The 22027-nt window shown below is 45.0% G+C and overlaps 1 protein-coding gene and 1 long non-coding RNA gene across 3 annotated transcripts; one reads left to right on the top strand and one right to left on the bottom strand.

The window, feature by feature from the left end:
* The first annotated feature begins 212 nt into the window (after positions 1 to 212).
* ppm1e (protein phosphatase, Mg2+/Mn2+ dependent, 1E) lies at positions 213 to 21084 on the top strand. 2 transcript variants are annotated; one of them, XM_057054368.1, is made up of 8 exons: positions 213 to 464; positions 547 to 740; positions 14092 to 14213; positions 14885 to 15084; positions 15280 to 15468; positions 15565 to 15708; positions 15867 to 15960; positions 16025 to 21084. In XM_057054368.1, the coding sequence occupies exons 2-8, from the start codon at positions 556 to 558 to the stop codon at positions 16951 to 16953; spliced, it is 1863 nt and encodes a 620-aa protein (XP_056910348.1). In that variant the 5' UTR covers positions 213 to 464; positions 547 to 555; the 3' UTR covers positions 16954 to 21084. The 2 variants fall into 2 exon arrangements, with proteins under 2 accessions (XP_056910348.1, XP_056910347.1); XM_057054367.1 differs by having other exon boundaries at positions 213 to 740.
* On the bottom strand, positions 3471 to 6919 carry LOC130537514 (uncharacterized). The gene is made up of 2 exons (XR_008953644.1): positions 3826 to 6919; positions 3471 to 3581 (listed from the first exon to the last, which is right to left on the bottom strand). It is a non-coding gene; the product is annotated as an uncharacterized LOC130537514 (long non-coding RNA).
* Positions 21085 to 22027: the final 943 nt, after the last annotated feature.

Here is a 22027-nt window from a genome sequence, read left to right as displayed (position 1 = left end):
GCTTGAAAGCTAGGATGGAAGGAATTATAATTGTGATTACTACTAAATGACGCCTTTAACAACACCCCCAAATCCCCACATTAAAATTCTGTTCCCATTTGAAGTTCTTATTTCGTGAAACATTTGAAGTGAGAGTTTAAAACAATGCATCCAGACTTTGTAACCGTACAACTAAAATAAGGAAAAGGTATTTACATTCCATTGCTGAATTTGGTTTAGTCTTCAGAGGACGTCCCTGAAGCGTGCGCGCTCCCCGTGACGTCACCGCCCTTTGATCGCCTGAAATCCTCCGATAAGGCGAGGCGCGCTCTCGCTCAGCTGTGAATGGGGATCAGTCCAGCTCCGGTCGTGCAGCCGTAAGACATCACCACCATCCCGCTTACCCCGTCTGGTCTCCCAGTCAACGAGCTCGCTCTTCCGGCACCGCTGTAGCCCGGCAGCGCTCCAACAGCTCCGCTAGCTCCGTCAGTGTGGTCCGCTGACACTATCCCCCCGTAACTCGGCAAGTTGCTGTTGTGACCGTCGGAGCTGTCTCTGTCTGTCCAGGAATGAGAAATGATGGCTGGTTCTGCAGCAGAGGAGAAAACCTTCCGCCGGTTCCTGGAGCTCTTCCACCGGGAGATGAGAATGCCTCTGCAGGAGAGCGACCCGGTGCCGATGCGCCCATTGTCGGACCTGGTGACGGAGGACGAGGTGGAGGGGGAATGCCTTGACCTGTGTCTCCAGCACCTCTACAAATAGTTAAGTGAACACTTTTCCTCAACCCTTTTATTTGTCTTTAATGTTTGTCAGTTACTCGGCGGGGCAGGCGGTGTAAATGTCAGCGTGTTGTCCAGCCTCATGGGTCAGTTCAATTGTGCAGAACTGCGGCCGGGTCCTCATCACAGAGCCCGGCATGGCTCGCAGCTACCTGCTGGGTGTGTCCAACGCCAAGTTTCCGAGCGTTTTTCAAGGAAACATCAGACGGCATTAACGCTTAAAACAAAGCCCTAATCTAACCTTGCTGCCGCTGCGGGTTACTTATCTCCCACGCAATTTGCGTTTCGCTCCTTTTTGCTGCCAAAAATGACGCCAACGGTGACAAAAACAGGGGGTCTGCAAGAGGTGAACCCCAGGATTTGCGTAACGTCGCGACGTCAGCATGGTGTAGGAGGGAGAGGACACCGCCATCGCTGCTCTTCACGTCTTTCTGTAGGCTAAAAATAACCTCGCCGCTTACGTTATTAGCTTCACGTCTGTAGAATGGGCTGAGGAAAAAAAAACCAACATAAACTAGTCCGTAATGTTGGTTTATTCAATGGTAACTCTCCAAATCAGTCGACCTGCGTACATCATACACTTTACAGCTGTTTTTGTGGTTTGATATGACATGAACACCCATTTTCCATATTCATAATCTGCCTGCCTATGATCTGATGGAGTGTTGGACAATCTGGAGAAAAAGGGAGCTCTGCTGCATGGCCTGGTTTTGGGTTCCAAAATAGGTGCAGAAACTGTGCTGGGAAGAAAAGGGTAGAAGGACTCATGTAGGGCATGGAGCGGTGAGGGGGCTGCTTAAGAGAGAGGCTTTCACCAGCCAGTGTGCAGGCAGACTGTTTGGGCACATTATGTCCATCCAGCAGAGACGGGGAGCATCTGCAGGTGACAGGATGGATCACATGCAGACAGCAGAGCTGTCAGGTGTTTCTCTTTTCAAACTCTTCTGAATAAACCCTCCTAAAGCTGATCCGGATCTACACATTTCTAGGGACTTTACCCCAGAGTCCAGGGTTGACTGGTGACTGTGGGGGCCTTGAGCATTCAATCCTCTCCACCTTCCAACTAATTCCAAACCTTCTAACACACACATACATTATTTGTTGAACAGCTGATTTAGTATATTCCTCCCGACAGCTTTTTTTTTTTTTTGTGGCGTTCCTTCGTAGAGCTGCAGCAGCTGTTAAATATTAAATGAGGAGGCGTTCACCTTTTGTCAGCTCCAGAACAAAATCTAACATCCACTTACATCTAAATTGCTGTCTTCAAATTGCACTTTCTACTATTCAACTATTCTACTGTCAAATGCTAGATAACAACCTCCAATCTGTAATTGAAGAGCTAATTTGCTACCAGTTCTGCTTCAAATCCCCTGAAGTGATCAGTTTTTCTCAGTGATCCAATGATTAACTTCTCTGGAAAGTGTGAAATAATCTCCCACCACTACTGCTGCATTTGTGTTTCCTGTTTCCTGAGTTCACATATCTACTCATAGTGTCCAGCTTTTGTGGGCAGATACAGTAACTTTAGTGTAATCTGGTTATTCCAGAAGAGTGTCTGACGCTCTGTGCCAGCGAGCTGGAGCGCATCCAGTCACGACCCGACTGGATTCTTCCTCCCACTCTGCTGCTGAACAGGGACCTGACTGACGATACAATTTGCTGAACCTCCCAGCAGCTGATGTTCTTCCTTTCTAATACTCTCTGGAGCTGAAGTTGCTCCGATTGTTGTTATTATTATCTTCAGTAAAGGCAGTTTTATTTTGTCTTCTACCTTCAGACAGTTGCAGAAACATGAACATTTCAAATAGAAGCCACATCCTCTTTTTACTGGTAAAAATCTTATGTGCTACTTGCACTGGAATTTCCCATTTTCTGTCAAACTTCTTCAAACAGTGTTTAGAGGAAATGCAGCGTGCCAACATATCTAATTAGGAAATATTCTAACTCCATAACATCAGACTACTCTAGCTGTCGTATGATGGAAATGAGTTTTTTGCCTTTTTTAATTACTTAAATCAGAGTATATTTAATTTCCCCTTTCTTTAATTAAAGAAACAAGTTTTTTGTTTTTGTCTCCCTGATGACTACAAGGTTTTAGTTTGAAATAAAATGGACATGTTAATTTTCAGTGGAAACTCTCCAAAGAGAAGCAGTTTGATGGTGCTTGTGATTCTTAATGACGGTGTTTGGCCGGCTGCTCTAGTTCCGTTTAAATGTCTGCCCAGTTTGGCTCTGTGGAAACAATTATCAGCCAAAATGACTGCGGCTCTTCACCGAACCATTAGCCGGTGTCTCGCTTCAGGATGGTCTGACTTTGTTTAGAGATCGGACCAGAAGTTGGCTCTACTGGTTTTCTACTGGAAGGTCTGGGAATGATGCACAGGCTCAGCTGGAGTTTCTTCCAGGTTTTATGATCTCAAATAGCTAAACAATGGGATCTGATAGCAAAGCTGACGTTAAAAGTCTGACCCAGTATGGCTGGTTGTTTTTTAACCACAGCTTGAGCTCTACTTGATTACTCAAACACAAATGAACCTGTAAAAACAGGGATTTATTGTCATCGTGGCCACAGATTTCAGTGCTGTTGAGTTTGAAGTGCGTAATGAGCTGTGCCAGGATCAGTCCTGCAGCTGAGGCTCAGGTTAATCTATCACTCATGCCCCCATTAACAGTTGTGGCTGATGCTTAAAGCTCTCAACATATACAGCAGACTGGTCTACAGTCAGTATTTACTGACATCAAGGTTGCGTCATACACATCAGTTGTCATAGTAACAACAACCCAGGCGCCCTTGAAAAGTGTTATAATGGTGCTCCACAGCCTCTGTAGAGACAATAGCAGAAAGGCAGTTTAATGAAATCATTTGATGTAATTATTTTCTAATTACTTTGTTAACCTGAATACTGGAGTTAGATGATCACCCAACAGGTTAGGATTTGTACAAATCATCCCCAGGACAGACACACAAATTGGCAACAGACTGGAGGAATTTCATAAATACACAGGAAGATTCTCTCAGGAATGTTCTCACAGGACCAACAATTGACCCGATGTTGCTTTAGCTGACCTTGTACCAGATGGTTGCCAGGGACGGCGTAAAGCCCGGACGTTGACGATGGCGACGCCTTGGTTTCCTAACAGACAAGAACTTTTCCTGCAGTCCTTGAAGCAGACTGACGGCTCGGCTGAGTGTGTGCGTGAGTTGGTGAGGTGGCCGAGCATCCTACACGGCTGTCTGCTGCAGCCGCTGAGTGTAATGATAGTTGGAGGCAGCAGCTCTGGTGATTCATCCCAACGTGTCATTAGTTTGTCTCTGGGTTGAACAGCTAATAATAGACTTCTGCAAGACGAGAGATCCCCTCTGTGTGTGTTAATGGGGGGCGGGTGGAACACTTGGTGTTCTACAGGGACTAAAGTGTTGTGGAAGTAGCGCGCGTGTGTGTGTGTGTGCGTGTGTGTGTGTGTTGTACGTGCTGAAATTATGCTAGTTTGGTTTTTGCTCTCCAGGCAGCTGGGAATCACTTCTGAAGAGCGAGTTGATGCCCCTGAACGCTGACTTGAGTGTTGAGGGTTTACTTGCTGCTCAAGACAAACACACACAACTTCGTGTTGCAGACAGAAGTGCAGCGATGATGGCTCTATTTGAGCAGGTCAGAACTTACAGGAAACTTCTCAGTTTCAACAGAACAGAAATGATGATTCATAGCTGTGCTGTTCGCCAGGCTTGCCAATCAACGTGTTGCTGTTCTCCTTTAGCCGCCGATGAAAATGCTCAATTATTTCAATCACAAGACTTGAATAATGGGACCAAGAGCCAAATGGACTCATGTGTCATGTTACACTGAGCTCTGCTTGATGCTCCACAGGAGGTCTTTTGGTTTGTTTTCACTGGAACAAACTGCCTGCTGATGAAAAGAGAGCAAGATATGAAGATAATAATGTACTTCTATCTTTGTGAGGACTCACACTGACTTCCCCCATTCTAACCTCAACCTAAATCCAATTCTCATCTTAACAGAGTCTCAACCCTCACACAGCCCTCGAAAGATGTGAGGTCCAGTGAAAATGTCCCCACGTTCTTGGCAAAATACATATTCTGGTAATGTAGCATAGAAGAGCACACACTTGGATATACTGTAGGGGGGTCCAGACCTCATTAAACAGAAATGTCTCCTGCAGCTGTAAAGATGTAGGGGGCAGATCTGACTTCCTCTCGCACACACATGCGCACGCGCACACACACACAAACAATTAGAAGAGTAGGTGGTGAAACAGGAGCTGCTGGTGACAGATTTATCGAAGGATGAGCACAGACTAAAGCTGGAGGGTAGCTGGTGTTTTCTGATATTTTGATGAGTGTTTCTTTAAAGCAACAGTCTTTCCCCCAACATACTATAGTTTTTGAAACATTGATAATCAAAGAGGCTTTTTTAAAAATGGTAATTTAATAGAATTAAAATGTGACCTTTTTGTTACAGTTACTGTATTTCTTTCTTTTAGATTCTGATGAGAAATCAATCAGATTACTCGATCACAATCTTAAGTTCTACTTAACTGTATTTTTGACTTGTTTGGGTGTTGTTTTTCTCTTATACCTGCTGTTGCCATTAAAATCAAGCTAACAGTTGTGTAAGTTGGTGCAGCCAGCCACCACAGTGATTTACACACTTAAAGCCACTCTCTAAGCTGACATTTTTAAACATTTAATAGTCCAATCCTCTTGTTCAAGGTTGAGTTTACTTAGTTTGGAACAAGCGAACCCCTCAGGGGCTTCAGTAATCAGGACTTCCCTCAGGCCATCCAGCAGAAGTAGGATGAGGGAGGAAATACTGGCAATGCAGAAGTGTGAGGCCGCATTAACGTCCAGCTGCCCACACTTACCAACTCTCATCACTCCCACACTCCAGCGGCTGTATTCTCATGTAGCTGCTGTATTTCGGAGCCGGTGGCCGTTTCATTTGGGGAGCAATCTGCAAAAAACAAAGACATTCTAACAATAAATGAGCACATTTTGACCTAAGCAATTATTAAAGTTTCACAGTGAAACTCGTGATCCAGTCAGATTCAGGTCACTTCAGTGACCCGCAGATGCCAAGCAGGAAATCTGGCTAATTTTCTGCTAAAACACATAACTTTGATTTTCTAAATGCATCCACTGAAAAATAAATGCTCTCTGGACATGGAAATTGTAATCACGGTAATGAAATATTATTAGAGTTACCGTGACGCTTTTGAAATGGATTATGACTAATGGAGGAATAAATGTTCCAGCGTTTCAGAATAAAGCTGCACTCCAGAGATAATTGTTTTTCGAGCAAATGCTGGATGAATTGTCACTTTAGAGCTATCGGTGAGGTCCCACATGTACCGTCTCAGAAAGAAGTGACCCCCTTTTGAGCTGAACCAGTTTTGCCGCCGCCCTGATTGTATTTGGTGAGGCTAAAACTTGCATCTGGCATCACTCCTGTGATTGCTGCCCCTCCCTGTGATGCAGCATCTTTGTTAGCACCTCAGCCTTAACTTACAGGTGATGCAACACCTGGCTCAAATGGCATGTGCATTGATTTCTTTCTTTTTTTAAGTCCCAGTTTTCTACGCTGCCATCTGTCTGTCTGCTGCCCTTTCACTGTTTAATCAGAGCACCATGAAGTAAGAGATTTGGTCCCTCTCCAGAGAGGAACATCCTGAGGCTTCTGGGAAGTGACTGGGTGGCTTTCTAGAGCCCCTCTGAAAGGCTGTTGGGGCTTTTCTGTGGCTTTTAGACGTCTCGTCTCTGGCTCGGTATGGACACATCATGAGTTTGTTTATCTTTATCACTGGCGCTTGGCTCCATCCAGTCCTATCCTTGCTTTGGCAGCTTTTCTCTCACTCCAGCCATTGACCGGCTTCCTCTCCCCTTTTGCCCCCCTGGCTGTCGCCTGGACTGTCCCAGCCTTTGAAATTAGTCGCAGTGGTAATCCCTTAATCAGAGCGTCTCGCTGGGATTACCACAGAGGGCAGTTGTGGTTATTGCCCCACCTGCCATCACCACCACCACCACCACTGGCGATCCCCGCAGTGGATTCGAACAGCAACCAGATACCATTTATAGCAGGCAGAATTAGGAAGTTAGCAGCTTTGTTCCATGGCACCAAAACTGAACAAGATGAGATTTAGATCTGTATCACTTTCTTTTCCTTCTTCAGTATGATGACAAACTACACTAAATATAAATATGGATGGCTCAGGTAGTCGTTATCTGTTGCTGCCCACCTCGTGGCTGGAGACTACGTCTCTTGCTAACCTGCTGGGATGTCTGATGTGTCTGCCATTAAACTGCATTATGGGTAACATAGGCCCTTTGTTTGGACAGTGAGGAATGGTTCTGTTGTATCTGTTTGGATAGTTTAAAATGAAAACCATCCATTAGTGTTTTTTCTTTTTGGAGCTAAATTAATATTGAGCCATAGAAAAGTGACTCAGCTGGAATAAGTGGACCTTAATGGGATCCAGTGAATGAGAGGTTGGCCTCATCACAACAATGGTTAAAATCAAAGTCAGGCATAAAATAGAACTTCTGATGAGTGCAGCTTATGTGATCCAATGCTTCATCAGGTCCTAATGGATTAAAACACAAGAGAGCTTTCACTTTAAAAGATACAGCAAATGCAGTTTAACACATCATTAGGAGTTCCTTCCTGTTTGTGTCGGTAAAGGTGGACGTGCTTGAACCTCCTGTAATCCAGCGTGTTCTGGGACGCCACCGTCACGAGTCTGTTGGCCACACTGGTTTTTCGAGGAAGACAAACTATGCAAATAGGGATAAACATGCAAAGATCAAACACACAAAACGTCTGCAAACAGAAGCACCAGTGTTTTGTTCTAGATGTATCATCCTTCTCTGCTGACGGGGATTTTTACATCATGTGCTGTCCATGCGAAAATATTTGTTTAGTATGTTTAGCTCGGGGAAAAGCATTGGCAGGACTGAGAAACTGAAGAATCAAGAGTCTCGCTCTGATGTCTCTAAAACAGGCTCTTTAATTAATGTCAGCTCTGGAGAGGCCCCATTTTTGGAAGTGCAGTGACCTTCAAAAGTGTGCAGTGTCCTCCTTTTGCCTCCTACGGCATTATGGATCTACTTGTGTAGAAGCATTTCAGCCTGCTGTGACCCCAAAGAGCCTGCAGGCTGGTGTTACACACTGCAGCTTTGCAGTTCCTGAGCTGAATGCAAAGCAGTTTATAACCCACAATCCTACCTGTCTGACCTTGAAGTGAGGAGAGGAGAGAGGTGCTGGTGCCCTGAGCCTAGACTCCAACTCCAATAGGCTCGTAGTCACTAATTTAGCCGGATCTGCCTGAGCATCCAATGGAAATAATGCACCCAGGACCAAGGTCAAAAACAACAGTCCTGCACTTGTTCTTCATCAGGGTAAATATTTCATGGTTGTCTGCCTGGAGTAAAAACAACTCTCAGCCAGTCCTGCAATGAATCACCAGAACAACCCATAATAATAGTTAAAATATACTCTACCTTCTGCAGAGATATTCCGATATAGACTGTTGACAGTTTCGGGTCTGTTCCCCGTGTGGCTGCTAAAGGTTGCTGGAATGACCTTAAATGACCGTATTTTTAGACAAATACTCTGTCACACTAAAACCTCTTTAAATCCATTTAAACCCATATAGTCACATTAATTATAGGAAGGAGGATACGTCATTTAGCTTTTTAGGTCGTTAAACTGGTTGAGGAGTGGATATGTTTAAATCTAATGAGTGTTATTGATGTGACCTTCAGGTCAGGAGAGAATGGAGCTCCCAGTAGACGCTTACCAGTCCAGTAATAATCCAGCTGGTAGATTATGTAATTCAGCCTCCAGGTTCTCTGCAGTCTGCTCAAAAACCTTAGCGGGTGTTACACGCAAACTCCTCAGACTGTCGGCAGAGGCTGTGAAACTGACTGCATGTAGCTCCGGCACGTAAGCATTCGCTCCCATACCGACGCGACATGTGCGCATCTTTATGCCTCGCTTCACCTGCCGCGTGTCATCTCTCAAGCTCCCATCATGTCTTGTTGAAGCTTTAACTGTTAGCGCTGGCTCCTTTATTCGGTCCGTGGAGGCTTTTCAAGTTTTATGGCGGATTATACACGCCTCTCTGCCGCACACACCGTGCGCGTCATAACAGGGCAGCTTAAACGTGGGCAGCAGCCCGTGACGCCCACCGTCACAGTTGCTCTGTCACTTCCACCCTGTGTGAGGTGTAGCGTGTTACGTCAGCGCAGCTCTGTCATCCAGAGGTGGAGCGGACTGAGGAGGTAGAAGTGCTGAGAGCCAACCGTTGACATCTGCTGTTGGTCCAACGTGATCTGCACCTTTAACTGTTTCCTGTACGCAGGAGCGCTGAGTCAGTCTTCAAATAATTTCTTTTCCCCAATAAACCAGTTTTGGGTGGGTTCTTGATGCTTTTGTTTTTGTCCTCCCTGCAAGAGCTGGGTCCTGCTCGAGGTTTCTTCCTGTTAAGACTTTTTCTAGCTTTTGTCAGATTCTGGATTCAGTCAAGCTTCTTGGGACAATGTGATGCACCATTGTCATCAGAGTATAAGTGTTTCAGACGCGGGTGAAACACATCGTCACATTCTGTGGTGTGCTGTGTCTCTTGTAGCCGTTCAGTGTTCTGTTCAGAGACTCAATTATAGCTGGATGTCAGTGAAATTTAGATGCCTGCACACAGACTGGAAGAGCTGGAGTGTCGTGGTCAGATCTAATGTTATATAATTCACAGAGCACCCAGGAAATACTTGAGTTTGGTTTGAAAGGCAGTGGAACATTCAAAGCACAGACCTGATTTACGATAAGGTGGGTAATAATCAATAATTCACACAGATGCATCCACTTCATAATGAGTCAGGCCAGTAGAAAAAACAGACCTTGTTGTCAAAGTCCTGCAGAGGTGGCGAAGGAAATCTGCTAATTTGAGAGCTTATTCCATCCAAATTAGAAACCTGGCAGGTTTAAAAATAGGATTATAGTAAAGTAATTGAAATCATAAAAGTCATCAGCTGTTAACAGTAATCACCCATAAACCTGGATGAAAGCTTTTTGTCTACCCGACCTACAAATAATCAATTGGCCTTTAGATTTTGCATGTGAAGGCGCAGAAAGATTGAATGGAAGAGGAAGAACGATGGCGATGGATTTCTGTCACTCGCCATTGGATGCCAGAAATCTGAGCAACAGACTACAATGCCACATGGTGTGTGTGTGTGCGTGTGCGTTAGGAGACAGATGAATTCATCAGAGCCACTTGAAATCCATCTTAAGGGAAAAGCAGTGCAGAGATGTGATTTAGGGGCTGCTAGCGCGTTATGTAATCCGGAGTTGCCCTGTTGAGAATACTGCGTTCACGTAACGGTACGTTACACACACGTGTGCGCGCCGAGTTTTCTTCATTAGCTCCGTAGAGGCAGAGACGGTAACACGTTTTTATGAGCCAAACAAACGGAAAGGCTGGAAGTGTTCCAGTGGATCTACCCTCTCACCTCCGCTTGGCTCAGAAAAGCCTCAATATTTAGAATAAAAAGGTGGGAGAGAGTTCTGAGCGCTTGGCAGGAGGACGGGTGACACCATTGACTGTCAGTCACTTGCTTCTCTGTTGCCATGGAAACAACCTTGTTGCACCGTATGGGGCTAATTCTGGAGGAAACCGTGCAGGAAGCAATGGTGTAAAAAGAAAAAAACAAATAAATAAATAAACGAGAATATGGCTGCATGCATGAGTCATCTGCTACCGCGCACAATCTCCAGATTCAGCATCTCCCAGAGCTCCCTGAGTGGCTGCGGTGGGAGACGGCCGCCAAGCGCACCAGCCATGACGGCGGCATCAGAACCTGCGTCCACAGATGACAGAAAGAGGAGGGGATGGTCATACACACCGGCTGGGGATGACGTCACCGATCAGGCGGCAGCGCCAGCGTCCTGGGAAAGTTTGGCTTCCTCTTTGTGCAGTTGGAGGAAGTAGCGACACATTTTATCCCAGATGGCCTGAATCTGAAATAAAATTCACGGCTTGTTAACAGTAACAGGCACTCATGATGGTCCAGTCCGGCTACCGTTTGAATTTGGGGATTTTGGATTGTGGAATTAGAAGAAATTTTCTAACGCATCCCAGATTTACCTGTGCGAGGAACTTTGTGATCGTAGGCGATGACGAACTATCGGGCAGGTTTGCTCTGAACGTCCGCCTCAGTCACTCCCGTAATCACACAACCCCAATCTGTCTTTTTCATAACTCTAATCCATTAAATTGTTTCCTGGCTTCCATAAATTTGCAGGAAGTATGAAGGGAAATTGCAAAGCAGGTGGTGGCAGGTTAAAGTCGATTAGATCACACTAGCTGAACCGTTTTTATTTATCTTTTATATTCTCCACATCTTTAATGGATGAAAGCTAAATGCACTCTGGGAAATGAATGCTTCACATTGGTGCAGAACATCTCAACACTTCTGTTTACCATCCAGTTGTATTTCGCACACAAACACTCAGTCTGCCTTTCACAAAGGTTACCCTGGTGACAGTGGGACCACGACAGGGGAAGTCGGCTGCATATGACACTTCCTGTGATCGACCCCACCTCGTTTTTTATCAAAGATCTGCTTGAACTTTTAGTGCACATCCAGTGGAACTTGTTTCCTTTTCTCAGATTTTCAGAAGAAAGAGAGATGGAAAGCATCAAAGCACGTCACAGGGTAGAACTCTGACTATTGTGACCAGTTTGTACCAGTGCTGGTTTTTATCCAGTGGGTTGTTGCCAGCGTGATGGTGTGAACTGAGATTAAGCTCCTCTTTAATCCTCCTCCGCTCCACATGACCTCACTGTGATGCACGAGCAGTCGCGGGCCCTCATTGGCTGCCTGCCGCGTTCTCCAGTGTGAACCACAGCCAATCGGAGCTGCTGTTCTCAGCATCCTCCCCCACAGGGCAGCCAGTGGTGGAACTAGTGGGAGAAGGAGGGAAATGCTTCTATGAATGGAAACACGGAGGAGAGGACACAAACCGGGGCGCTGATGCTCAGTCGTCAAATATTTACCGGTTCCACCCTACAAAAAAACAAGGATGTGCCTAATTTTCTCTTTGGTTTAGCTTTGATTTTCTGTGTGTTCAATGTTTATTCTGCCGGAAACACAGTTGTTACCAGCTGGAGTCTGAAATGCTGCTGCGATCCATAACATATCCTTAACATAATACAAACCTGCAAAGGATGGTGTGAAAAGAATGATGTTCTGCCTTTATTTTATTATTGTTATTATAGGTCTGTGCATCATAATCAGTTTCCATCCATCCCTTAACGGCGTCACGGGGAAATTAATTTATCTGAATTTATGTCAACATTGTTGATGTTTCTGTCATCATGTAGCCTGGCCAAAGTTTTTCTGTCCAAAATCAGAGCAGTTCATGGTCGATGCTGCCAATCGCCACAACAACCAGCACAACTGGTAGCTGGTTATTGGCTCGTGGTTTTACAGGGACATGTCTCATGGCTGCGTCCATGTGGGAACATCCTTAAACTGCTTGGATGTTTCCAGCCCTTGACCTAGTTTGGAAGCAAAATCAGGACCTGGTGAAAACGGAGGGGGGATTACAGCGTGAACGATGGTGTCTCCGTTCCGGATAACCTGGTTTTTGATGCTGAAAATTCCAGCTAACTAGGAAAAACTCCAGTATATTGTGGTCTGGCCCAGACGAGAGTTTATCCTTTAGTCACATCAGAACAAGAAACCAGCTGGCAGATGAAGAGCAGACAGGAAGTGTAGATCCGTTCATATGGAGATCAGCTTTTTACCAGTCCATATAATAATAATAATAGTAACGCTAATGAGGAACAGGTGTGAGGCCAAAAAGATCCTTTTACCTTTTAGAATGTCTTTATTGTTATTATGCGGCCATAATGAATTTGTTTTCCTGATTATACGTTTTTGTCTCTTTAGTCGCTGAGACGGTTGATGAAAGCAAAATAGAAACAATGAGGAGCTCTGTTTGTATTTTACAGTTTTAACAAATGTATTTTGCACGTTAATAAAGGACCAGACAGGCTCAAGCGGTCACTGACTGCACAGGTGCTGTTCAACGGAAGAGCTCCAGAGGTCCTAAAACTGTCGAGCTAGCGTTTGATTAGAAATGTCTCCCTGCTATCTTCTCAGCTGGTCGGAGCTAATTCATTTAGATTAATTTAGCCAAGCAGTTATCAGTCCGAACAAGCAACCTCGAGTGTCTCTTTAGAGGATTCACTTACGTTGCCAAATTAATTAAACCAGCAAGACGCAGCGGTGGTTGTGTTGAGTGTTGCATTCAGGGGACAAATGTGTGGACATAAAAGTAAACGGCACCTCTTCTCCACGCTCTGCCACGTGGAGGGGTTTTGGGATTAAATGAGTGGAGAACCACTGCAAACGTCCACAAATGAGCATGCACATTATCACTGTTTGACGTTTGTAGCCTGTTGATTAGGTAATCTGGAGGGGAGGCGAGCAGCACGCTGGGCCCAGATGGCTGAAAAGATCAGTGTCTCCCTACAAAGTCACATGATCTGGAGTTTTAAAGTGTTTGGTGGGGTTGTATCAAATTTGGTGGATTTTGTTGGCCAAAGCTCTTTTTTGCTGCGTGGGATCTGAATCTTGATCATCTTGCTTGTTTGTATTGATCTGCTGTGTTGCAGGATTGTGTGTGAAAGGTTTTTTTTATTACTTCTGTAGCGAGCTCATGGTAAAGTTTAATATTAGAGCATTTAGGCAGTTGTGTGGTGATGTTAAACTTCAGGTGAGTCCGGGAGAACAGACCTCACTAACGTCCCTTGAATGCATCATCCGGCAAGTACACGAGCGTGATTCATTCCAGTTTCCTCTTTTATACTTGTTTTTCCGCTTTTGTTTTTTTCAGTTTGTGACTTTAAAGGTTAACTTTTAAAATGATATTTGATGTGCAAGTCATGGAAGCAGAAAATGTTTTTAAACTTACTGACTTTATCGATCTGAGCTGACAGCTGATCAGTTTCACAAATTCAAATCTGATTCTTCACTGAACCTGAGAAAAGAGTCCAATTATCATAATATTATGTTAGATCTAAACACGTAAGATTGTGATGCGTTTCCATGGTTACCTGCATCTATGTTGCCCTCCTGTGTTCATATGAGTCTCCCGACCTCCTCTCACCCATAGAAATAACCTTCCTGTTGCCTTTCATTTGCTCTGCAGCTCCATATGATGCTGTCACTGTGTCTCAGAAGCCTGTTGACATTTACAGAGGATTTTTGTGACCCTGACCCATTCATAACTGTGTCTGTCCCCCCTTCCCGCAGTAACTGCCCGTGCTCCCTGGCTGCAGCCTTGGCCAGAGCCACAGCTGACAGCATCCTTCAGACCGATCTCTCCATCCACCACCTCAATAAGACTGTAGAAGATGGAGCTGACCCAATACCACGTGAGTCCTCAGGGATCCTCGAGCCCCCCCCCCCCCCCCCCCTCTCAAATTAGGTCTTTTTTTCGCAGACACACATCATCCAACACACACATGCAGACGTATAACCACCAGGGTTTTGACCCATTTCTTCTTGACAAAACTGCGTTAAACCGTATTTGACCACTAGAGGGCGGCAGGTGGACTCAGAAAAGCCAGTAGTCACGACATTGCTCATTTAATTAAGATGTGAGGATCATTAAAAAACAAAGAATCCACGAACGCTCAAGTTTGAGGAGTCTTTCATACCAAACATTTTTACATTTTTTATTGATACGTTTTTATTGATAGGCACCAATAAAAGCATTATTTACACCTTTTTTGGCAGAAAACAATGTTTTCCATTTATTTCTGAATAGTTATACTTGATATCAATTTTTTTTTTTAAATCCAAATTATCAGAATTTTTAAAATATAATTTATTAATTAAATAAAAGCTTATTTTTCTAGTAGAATAAAATGAATCAGGTTGCTACCTTAGCCTTATTCTAAAAGTACCAGCTATAGAGGGGATGGTAGGGGTAGTTTGGGTAGAGGTAGGGTAGTGGGAGGGGAAAATAGAGGTAGACAGGGGTATACAGACTGAGTTGTACCACAGAGTAAGTTAAAGAAACCTGTGTGTTTGTGTGTGTTAGAGTTGGAGTCGGTGAAGCTGGCCCGGCTGGTGTTCAACAGGCTCTTTGAGATATGCTGCCTGTGGATGAAAGAGTTGCCCTTCCGCCGCCGACCACAGCCATACTATGAAACATCGATCCACGCCATCAAGAACATGAGGCGGAAGATGGAGGACAAACACGTCATCATCCCTGACTTCAACACACTCTTCAATCTTCAGGTAGATATGACGGCCACACGGCAGAATTTAGGGCAGACTGGATGATTCAGAGCTTTTCTCGGCAAGTATTCATTGATATTCCGATTTTTAAAAAACCCCATCAAGGGTAAAAGCAAAAGTTTTTTTTCTGCATATACAAGTCTGAAGAAATACCTGTTCATGAGGGTTGGTCATGTGACTGGTGTCATCCGGCAGGATCAGGACGAACAGGCCTATTTTGCCGTGTTTGATGGTCACGGTGGCGTGGACGCCGCCATTTATGCCGCCAACCACCTCCATGTGAATCTTGTACGGCAGGAATCCTTCAGCCACGACCCCAGTGAGGCCCTCTGCAGGGCATTCAAGCTTACCGACGAGGGCTTTGTGAAAAAGGCCAGGCGAGAGGTAAATACAGCATATTCGAACGTCCCCGAACACCACGCAGTTACATAGCCCTCTCTACCTCGGCTTCATGAATATTTGTTTCAAATGCATCCCCAGCACCTGCGCTGTGGCACAACGGGTGTGGTGACCTTCCTGCGGGGTCGGACGTTGTACGTCGCCTGGCTGGGAGACTCCCAGGTCATCCTGGTCCGGAGAGGACAGGTTGTGGAGCTGATGAAACCACACAAGCCAGACAGAGAGGTAACATGTTCAAAAGCTTCTGAATATTGGTGCTTGTCTACAGAATGCAAAAATGTGTGACACAGTTTAACAGACATCATTATAGCTGTTCATGTACGTGTGTGTGTGTGTGTGTGTGTGTGTGTGTGGTGTGTGTGTGTGTGTGTGTGTGTGTGTAGGATGAGAAGCAGCGGATCGAGGCTTTGGGAGGTTGTGTAATCTGGTTCGGCACATGGAGGGTTAATGGCAGCCTCTCCGTATCCAGAGCGATAGGTAACACAAGTCATTGAGGTTAAACACAACGTTCTGGCTCTTACACACAAACCTATTTTCACAGGCGACTCTGAGCACAAACCCTACATCTGTGGCGACGCAGATCATAACGTCTTCCCATTGGACGGCTCAGAAGACTATCTGATTCTGGCCTGCGATGGCTTCTGGGACACCGTGATTCCAGATGAGGCAGTGCGAGTGGTCAGCGACCACCTCCAGGAGAACAGTGGAGACACAACAATGGTGGCCCACAAGCTGGTGGCCTCAGCCCGTGATGCAGGTTCCAGTGACAACATCACCGTTATTGTGGTCTTTCTACGGGACCCACGCTCCCCGCTCCCCACCGGCGCAGATGATGAAGACGAGGCCGTGGTGGAGGGAGAGGTCGAGGAGGAGGAGGTGGTGGAAGTTGAGGAGGCGGAACAGGAAGAGGAGGAGGAAGAGGAGCAGGAAGATGAGACGGTCAGGGCAGAGCGTGGCGGCGGCGAGGGGGGAAGCACAGCGGATATCGGGGGTAAAAGCCGCGGAGGGTGGCCCCTGCAGCAGTGCTCGGCTCCCGCTGACCTCGGCTACGAAGACCGAAAGGACTCGTTGACAGACAGAACCAGCCTCAGTTTAGGGCCCACGCTGGAGGGCCGCATCTCTCTGACCCAGCGTTCTTGGCAGCCATGTTCTAATTTTAGCCCTGATCTGTTCACCACCGCTCGTATTAAACGAGAACGCCGCCTCAGGCGCAGGTCTTGTATTCCTTTTCAGCACCCCAGCATCACGGACCCACAGTGGCCCCTGACAGCCATGCTCTTAGGTCAGTCGGTGACACAGGGTCTTAGGCGTGGTTACTGTCGTCGCCGTTGGGGTCGGAGGTGGCCGGGTACATCCAAGCAACTGCTGGGCCTGTTGCCATTTGACCACTTGGCACCACAGCACGAGCGTGACTCCAACCAGAGGCCCGGTGTGGCAGTGCCTCACCTGTGTCACGATTCCACCATCTGAGGAGGTGACCCCAGCCCACGCATCTCATTCAGTCAACCCCGCCCTCACCCCCACCCCCCCCACACACACCCTCCAGCTCTGCCTTCAACTGCTCATCTTTTCTTTGATCATAGGCTAGTTATGGCCCCAGCAGTGATTATTGGGACTTTGTTGGACGAGTGGCGTCGTCGGTCCTCATGTTTCCAAACGCTGGTCTATCACATACAAACAGTGGACGAGTGCAAAAATGTGTCCTCTCAGTTGTCCACATCACCAAAGCTGCTGCTTTAAATGTAAGCTGCTGGTCACATGACCTGGATGGACGTAAATGCCGACACTGCTGGTTGATAGTCAAAAGACCCCCCAACGAGTCAAAAAAGAACCCTCAATCAGGAATCACACGAATGTTTAGTCTCTGTAGACAGGTTCGTTTAAATTCTACTGCTGTCACGTCTCCGACACTGATGGTTTATATTCTCTTGACAAATTTGCCGTAATCTGTGATTGGCTTAAAAAAATCGGAATAAACGGAGCCCATTCTCTTACACCCTTTTCTATGCATCCAAGAGATGTACCAGACACCAGCACAGCGAAAGAGGTCATGCGTCCGCTCCACTTTGTCATCCTCTTCCTTCCATTAGACGTAGCTCGGTATAAATCCAGGTTGAGGTGATGCATATCGCCTTTTTACGCCGAGCGGCTGAGCATTACATTAAGCCCTAATGGCACTCTTTGCCTCATTGCCCTCCTCATCGGGCCGAAGAAGAGGCCGCTCAATCCCCTCCCATCCAGTTGGTGAACTTGCCATTATCAGCCACAATTTGTCCACAGATAAAAGCATTTAACACAGGATTATATAAGATTAGCAGTTGCTTAACTGAATAAATGCTTTATGTGGTCCAGATGTTGGTAAACTGCAGGAATGATATTTAGTTAAACCAGGAAAAACCACAAGTGTATTTATTTTCTCTTCACATGAAACAGATGTGCAAAACCTTCAAATTCTGGGCCAGAGTTATTGTGAGCAACAGAACACGTGCCTTTTGCTTATTTTACTAAAGCCTAGTTACAGTACAAAGTGAAGTCCCAGACTCACACAGTGGCAAAATTACAATTAATTACACAACTGCAAAATATCAGTTAATCCGTGGTGTTCAGTAACGTGAAGTCGATTTGTCCCCACCCAGTGGGACGGTCCACTTCACCACGAGATGATGCTAAAGGCTAATCAAATAGCTCCAGTATCACATCAGCACGATAAACAGACTAATGCGTGTCGGGTGATGTTTATAACAATCTAAGAATGCATTAGATAGAAACAGATCACGGTGGAAGCACAGCTCGACAGCTCCCAGTTCACATCATGTTCCCTCATCCAAATAATTTCCTACCTCAAAAGGTCTTTGTGCACCTCTGAGGCTAATTTCAACTGAAATGGATCTGGAAAAACAATCATTTAGTCAAAGTCATCAAAATAAAACAGGAACACATCGCAATACTGTTGGGTGACAGAAAGTCTAAACTACCATTTGCCCACTTTGACATTTGCCTTCCACTCTAGTTTTTATGCTAAGCTAACTGCTTGTACTGCAATAGCCTCAGATTTGGAATATTTTCCTGGAGAATATATTTTTAATCTTATCGTGTTGGTGTGGACTTGACACTACAACACAGCACACGTGCACTCTTGATATTATACCCCCCCACCCACTGTAATCCAGTAAAGCCAACCCCCTCAGCTCAACTCCCCATTTTTATTTGTTTTCATAAGCCTTCACTAAGAAAGCCAGTTATTGATCCCATTTGTCCAACACCAAATATTCTATTGTAATCAAAACTGTATTTAATATATTATGTATTTACTGATTTATGCAGCACCTTATATGAAAACACATTTTTGGAGAATGCAGAAATCTAGATAATATAATATAATATCTAATATAATCTAGAAGATAAAACATTTCCACTTTCAAAGTTTGGGTCAGTTCTTGTGCCAGTCCACCCTCCCCAAAATAAGAATAGTGACCAGCAGCAGATTAACACGTTTGATCACCGTTGCCGAGGCAACAGCCGATATTGTAGTATCGATCCCACTTATGTATTTAATCAACATTAGCTCCGCACTATTTGGATAGTTCTATACTCTATCACAGCAAACCCAACTCTATTGTTTTATCAGCTTTTTTATTTGAACTTTGAAAACCATTGACTAATGTACAAAAAACATTTTGAATCAATTAAGAGAATATACTTGGACACAAATGTACAGTATTATAATTACTAGCAAATATAATCAGACTCATTATCACAAATTAATTTTTGTTTTTTGCCAAGTGGTGTCACCCTACAGCCTTTCACCTGACGATTCCTCTTTAAGGGCAGAGTTTATGGCACACTTGTTTATATAGATGGATGATAAATTTGTTATTGTTGAATCTTAATCAATTACATCCAGTGGGGTTTGTTTGCCTCTTATTGTTTTGATCTGAGTTTAGCTCTGCCTCCATCATGTCATGGTTGCCGTGACACCCCTGCGGACTCAGTAATGAAGAGTGTCACGCTGTCAGTGGAGCAGAATGTACCTCCTGTCCCAGAACCTCCTCAGAGACTCGCTGAAGTGGGTCACCGGGAGCCGGTTTCTGTTCCCAGAGGTGGCATCTATGAGGAACGTTGCTGTCGAGACGCTAAACAAACTCCAACGCTCTCTGTGGAATATCCCCTGAAGAAAAGGAAACAGGAACTCAGACACTTTCAGGCACAGACGTGTTTGTACATTCCACCTGTGAGTGGATGAGAGGAGAGCTGGGGGAGTATAGATAAAATAATCCCGATTAAGAAACCATTGGCTCCAGCACGACCTTATCTGACCTTAAACATGTTGGACTCAACCAAATCTCCCACCACTGGACTGAAATGGAGGATCAAACACAAACTGGACCAGTGTGAGAAATCTGGGGGGAAAACATACAAAGATGCTGACAAGCAGCTTTAAAATACATAGTTTCCAATCCAAAGCTCCAATTCAATATTTTCAAACTGCACCAGCCTTAACAAAACATTTTGCCAACCAGATTGTACCACTAGTTTGTAGGTTTGTCAGAGCTGAACTTTGGCAGTTGGATCAAATGGGCCTGGTGTTGTGTGAAGTCTCCGTGGAAACTAAGATCAGGCCAAAGGAAGTACAGTGTAGGAGAGTTTTCATGGGGCAATAAAGAAGTTAAAGAGGCTTCAATCTCAGACGTCCCTGTTACATCTGTAAAACAAAATCGGAAGTTTCCAACGAGAGGAGATGGTGTCAAATCTGTACGATTCTGAAGCCGATTATCTTCAGAGAACTACTGCAATCATGTTAGAAGCTAAGAACCCGTATTTGGTACTTCCTGTACCATCGGTAGTCCCCCCCCCCCCAGCATTCAACATTCTGGATGGCACTCAGCTCCCCATCGTCTCCATTCACCAACATTCAGTGAGTTAATGCAGTAACCAACCTTCACCCACAAGTGTTTAAAGCCATCGAGCCTTTGTGAAAATTCTTCTATCTAAGCTTAACAGGCCCACATCTTCACCCCCCCCCCTCCCGAAGGTCTCCAAGTGTGACGTTCCCCTCCCCATGATGAAATCACCACCTCAGTAGGGCCCTCTGTGAATCTGCACTGTGTCGATGTACACAAACAGCTTTTTTTTCTCTCTGTAAGCAATAATAACGTTGCTTTTTTTAAAATAAAAAAAAAAAAGCTCTCTGAGGGTTTGTCTTCTGCCAAGTCCACTCAGAAGCTCTTGGAAGTTTGCAGATTCTGCTGTTTCTTTCTCCTCAGACGGCGGGTTATGACTCTTAATCCGCCCTCTGAGGAAATCCACATTTGTTGCACCTGCTGGGAGGAGTTCTAGGACAAATATTGTTCAAGGGGAAACGGTGTGAACCTTTCCTTCTGTAGGACTTTTTAAAGAAAATGTTTGTGGCTGGAAAAAGCTGCGATGGGTCCGGGTTGGAAGACAAACCCCACGACTGGCTCCTCTGCTGACATGCAGGTTAGGTTAAAAGGAAAATACACTTGAGTACCTGTATTATCTGTGTTCTTGTAGTATATAAATATGTGTATGGTAACTGGTGACTAATTATCATGTATATAAAGATGATACCAAACCCCTCGACTGTTGGCTTTTATTTACGGTTGTTGAAGAAAGTGAGCAGAGGAGGAGAGTTGGGCTGAAGAGCAGAAGCATTAACAGATGCTTAAATAGATGAACTTTCTGAAGAAACTGGTTTGACTGGAGTTTGGCTGGAAATGGAGAGCAAAGGTTGGATCACTGACCAGGTATGAAAACAGGGTTTGGGAGAAGTGGAAACGGTCGTGAAGGGGTGAGAAGTGTCAGACGTCACTCGGGCTGAGCGGCGATGCTGGAACTGCTGCTCGGTCGGCAACGGTGACAAACAGCTTTGCAAAAATTGAGCAGTGCTCTAGTTTTTCTATAAAAAGATCATCCCGTCACGTTTATTTCATAATATGGCTTCAAGCAGCCGGAGGGGAGGACCATCTGACTGGTCTACAGGCTGGTGGAACTGTGAGACCAGAAGAAACACCCAAGATGGATCCTTGAGCGGGGCTCTTCCTGCCTGAGAGGAGATGAAGGTCACAGTGAAGGACAAATGGACACAAGCTTCAACATAAACTGACAAGTTCCCAGTGGCAGCCTCAGGAGTCAAAATATGAACATTTCTCACCAGTCTGGTGCTTTAATACCACAATATTCACATATGCTAACTGATCTTATCAGAACCAGTCCTGACCGGATGATCTGTAGATTAAACATTTAAAAATGTTTTGTCCATTTTGATGCACTGAAACTTACTGATGAACAATATTTACTTGGGTCCTCAATCTGCCACATTTCTGATTAAATGTCAGTTTACAATACTTAAAAAATAGCACATGTGATTGGAGTTGCTTACCTAATTACAGATAACTGAAAAGTTCCTCTGAAGTTGATGTGGAAGATACAATTAGGAAAAAACATGAATACAAAATTTATGATTTTTAATTTTCTTTTCATACCATTATGGCAGCTGATCTGCAGCTTCACTAAAACTCATGTT

The sequence above is a fragment of the Takifugu flavidus genome, chromosome 14 (genome assembly GCF_003711565.1).
Source record: "Takifugu flavidus isolate HTHZ2018 chromosome 14, ASM371156v2, whole genome shotgun sequence".
Classification (NCBI taxonomy): Eukaryota; Metazoa; Chordata; class Actinopteri; order Tetraodontiformes; family Tetraodontidae; genus Takifugu; species Takifugu flavidus.
Note: the sequence above shows the minus strand (reverse complement) of the source record. Positions and strands in the feature narration are given on the sequence as shown.

Excerpts from the sequence above, each read along its gene's own strand:
- ppm1e (XM_057054368.1), top strand. The coding sequence starts at position 556 with ATGATGGCTGGTTCTGCAGCAGAGGAGAAAACCTTCCGCCGGTTCCTG. Across the intron at positions 741-14,091 it reads CTCCAGCACCTCTACAAATA|TAACTGCCCGTGCTCCCTGG; the intron begins GTTAAGTGAACA and ends CCCTTCCCGCAG. Across the intron at positions 15,469-15,564 it reads TGAAAAAGGCCAGGCGAGAG|CACCTGCGCTGTGGCACAAC; the intron begins GTAAATACAGCA and ends ATGCATCCCCAG.